This window comes from Colobus angolensis, unplaced genomic scaffold (assembly GCF_000951035.1).
Source record: "Colobus angolensis palliatus isolate OR3802 unplaced genomic scaffold, Cang.pa_1.0 Scaffold57, whole genome shotgun sequence".
Taxonomy (NCBI): Eukaryota; Metazoa; Chordata; class Mammalia; order Primates; family Cercopithecidae; genus Colobus; species Colobus angolensis.
The window spans coordinates 756,713-760,640 of NW_012119265.1; the positions used below are offsets into that span (position 1 = coordinate 756,713).

At 37.4% G+C, this 3,928-nt stretch overlaps 1 protein-coding gene across 1 annotated transcript in view; it reads right to left on the bottom strand.

Annotated features, from left to right (window-relative positions):
- Positions 1-457: 457 nt before the first annotated feature.
- Positions 458-3,928, bottom strand: part of TXNDC16 (thioredoxin domain containing 16) — a 123,391-nt gene continuing 119,920 nt past the window's right edge. Inside the window, exon 21 of the mRNA XM_011961803.1 lies at positions 458-1,119. Coding sequence (XP_011817193.1) covers positions 854-1,119 — 266 coding nt within the window. The 3' untranslated portion in view covers positions 458-853. The remainder of the gene's footprint in view (positions 1,120-3,928) is intronic.

Sequence of the window (3,928 nt, forward strand, 5' to 3'; positions counted from 1 at the left end):
TATCTTTAATAGCCAAAATTTTTTCAAACATGATACTTGAGCAGAACCAGGAAATTCTGGAAACCTAGTCTGCCACAGGTTACCTTTAACCCAAGGTTACTCAGCCTTGGCACTACTAATATTTTGGGAAGGGTAATTCTTTGTTGGGGGTGGCGGGGGCTGTCCAATGTAGGTTATTTAGCAGCATCCCTGGCCTCTCTCACTAAAAAAAAATGCCAATAACTGCCCTAGTCATGACATCACAAATATCTCCCGACATTGCTAAATATCCCCTGAGGAGCCAAACTGCCCCCAGGCTGACAAACACTGATTTTAATATCATGACTACAACAAAACAAATATAACTGCCAGTTGCATGAATGCACTGCAGAGTTAACTGTGATCAGAGTTATATTTTAATTTTAATCCAAGTATAAATCATGGCTAGAACTAAGTTAATGATGCTAGTTTTTGTCTAACAGGCCACATATGGCTAATGAACACCTGAAATATGGCTACTCAGAAGTAAGAAATGCAGTAAGTATAAAATATGTACTGCATTTTGAAGACTTGGCATAAAAAAGGATGTAAAATATCTCATTAATAATTTTTATATTAATTTAGCTATTTTGGGCATACTACTGGGTGAAAAATAATACCAAAATTATTTTGCCCTGCTCACTTTTACTTTGTTTAATGTAGTTATTAGAAAATTTTAAATAAAACATGTGACTTGTATTATAATTCTATTGGACGGCACTAGTCTACAAACTTGAAATGATTTAGTATTATTATTTAAGGAAATAAATTAAGTGTAGCATGCCAAAAAAATTTTGGAAACCACAGCCCTATAAAATTAGTTCACCTTTGAGCATCATAACTCTTTATCATGCCTAAATGATTTTTCTGCTTCTTTAAACCAATTACTTCTATTCCAATGCTTTATTCTCAGAGTTTCAATCGGTTCTTTTCTGACTGCCGATTTATCTTCATGTTGTTCCTTATCATTCTCCTGCACATCTGTTTCTTTCATACATTGGGGAATTTTCCTAGTGCTATGTTGAGATGTTGCGGCATCCATCATACTTAGAAAATCGTAAGCTGGAAGAGGAGGTTTCCATTCCTGAGCAGGTAAAATTGCTGGAAGGAAGAAACAATCAAAGATTAAAGATGAACAGCTATAAAATTGTCACATCAACATACTAGAAAATGTTTTATTTTGAAAAACATATGTAGAAGTGAAAGCTTTATTAGTTTTACTTATCTAAGCAAAGTTAGGAATTTTTTAATTGTCATCGTCAACAAGAAACTTGATACATTTTTCTTTACTAGCCATTTTCATTTTTAGATTACATTTACAGGCTCTTATTTTCTTTCAAAAAGATAAGCATGAATACGGGGAAAAAGGTCCAGAATCTCAATGCCAATTAACCTCTGTTGAAGTTTTGAAAAATAGCAATATGTGTAACAAGATCACAAACACATATGTAAAACGTTGTATATAAAACGTTAAATGAAAGAGTCGCTTGCTTCCCTCTTTACTGCCAAAGAAATGTAACTATTTCTTATAAATCATTCAAGAAAAAAAATCTGGAACATATGTAATTATTTATTATATAGTTATTATACAAGCATTTCCTTATATTTTAAAGCATTTTCTGTTCTTGAAGCTTTTGATTAACATCTTTTCCACACACTTTATGAAAACAAGTTCATTTTATAAAAATAATTATAGACAAGAAATAATTAAAAATTGCTGTGGAATCAACTGTACTCTATACATAGTGATTAAATAATTTCTCTTAGATAAGCTTCATGACAATGAATCTTAACATTATTTTAAAATATTGGTTATTAAAAGGAAAACTGATTAAAGCTGATAACATATACATGAGATAAATTAGCTGTCTTCCATTTACTAGACAGTTTACAAAACAGTTTCTGAATTTAGTTGTCCCATTTAGGATACTATTTTTAAAAATAAACTATATAAGGAAATGTACAAAGTAAACCTTTTAAATATAAATTCCAATGAAAAAATCTATGCACTGTTACACGCTAAAAAATAAATGCTCATAAGATACAAACTTGAGCATCTCTCATAAATTGAGTATCTTTAAGAACTTAGAAAAATCATATAAATTGCAATTTCCTAAAGCTCAAACAAAAATCTGTATGTTATACATGCAGTACAGCTGTACTTTGCTTATTGATATATAATTTCTTCACTCATACTCAACTATATGAAATCTTGGTGTTGCCAGGTTAGCAGGTTCAAAAGTTACAAACAGACGATATATTTTCTTGAATATAATAAAGAGGTGAGAAGAATAACTGTTTGTAGTTTGCAACATGCAGATAAATGTACATTAAAGTATCTGTAAGAGTCCAGTTTAGGCTGGGCATGGTGGCTCACACGTGTAATCCCCCCACTTTGGGTGGGATGGGAGGATAGCTTGACCCCAGGACTTCAAGACCAGTCTGGATAACATAGTGGGAACCCTTCTCTACAAAAAATAAAAAAATAAAAAAAATTTATCTGGGCATGGTGGCACGTGCCTGTAGTTCCGGCTACTCAAGAGGTTGAGATGGAAGGTTCACTTGAGCCCAGATGGTTGAGGCTGCAATGAGCCGTGTTTACACCATTGCACTCAAACCTGGATGAGAGAGTGTGACACTATCTCAACAACAACAAAGAGTCCAGTTTAAAGTGTAGCATGTAGCAAATATTAAACAATATTTATTTTTAAGGTCAACACTGCAGCCTAATGGTCTGAGACTATGATAAAATGCCTGAAACATCCCAATTCTGCTAATTACTTGCTGAAGGTACTCTACAAAGATCTTAAGGTTTTCAATTGCAAATAAAACTGTAACAACATAGGGTAACAAATACATTATTCCTCAAATCAGTAATGACAATAAATAATATTAATTAACATTTATTGAGCCTTTACTATACACATGCATTATTCATTTAATCTTTACAATTTTATAGACGAGAAGACCAAAGCATACAAAGATCAGGGAACTGGGCCAAAGTTAAGTGTAAATCTCAAATAAGAATTGCCAGAAAGAGCAAGATGGCCGAATAGCAACAGCTCAAGCTTCTAGCACCCAGCGTGAGCAACACAGAAGACAGGTGATTTCTGCATTTTCAACTGAGGTACCGGGTTCATCTCACTGGGGAGAGCAGGACAATCGGTGCTGGTCAGCTGGTGCAGCCCGACCAGTGAGAGCTGAAGCAGGGTGAAGGATCGCCTCACCTGGGAAGCTCAAGGGGGAAGGGAATCCCTTTTCCTGGCCAAGGGAAACTGAGACACACAACTCATGGAAAATTAGGTAACTCCCACCCTACTAGGGCGCTTTACCAAGGGTCTTAGCAAACAGCACACCAGGAGATTATATCCCACACCTGGCCCAGAGGGTCCCACGCCCACAGAGCCTCCCTCATTGCTACCACAGCAGTCTGAGATCTAACTGCAAGGCGGCAGTGAGGCTGGGGGAGGGTCGCCCGCCATTGCTTAGGCTTAGGTAGGTAAACAAAGCCCTGGGAAGCTCGAACTGGGTGGAGTCCACCGCAGCTCAAGGAGGCCTGCCTGTCTCTGTAGACTCTACCTCTGGGTGGAGTTTGACAGCTGTCTGACAGCTTTGAAGAGAGCAGTGGATCTCCCAGCATGGAGGATGAGATCTGAGAACAGACAGACTGCCTGCTCAAGTGGGTTCCTGACCCCTGAGTAGCCTAACTGGGAGACATCCCCCACTAGGTGCAGACTGACACCTCACACCTCACACGGTGGGATACACCCCTGACACGAAGCTTCCAGAGCAAGAATCAGACAGCAGTACTTGCTGTTCAGCAATATTCTATCTTCTGCAGCCTCTGCTGCTGATACCCAGGCAAAGAGGGTCTGGAGTGGACCTCAAGCAATCTCCAACAGACCTACAG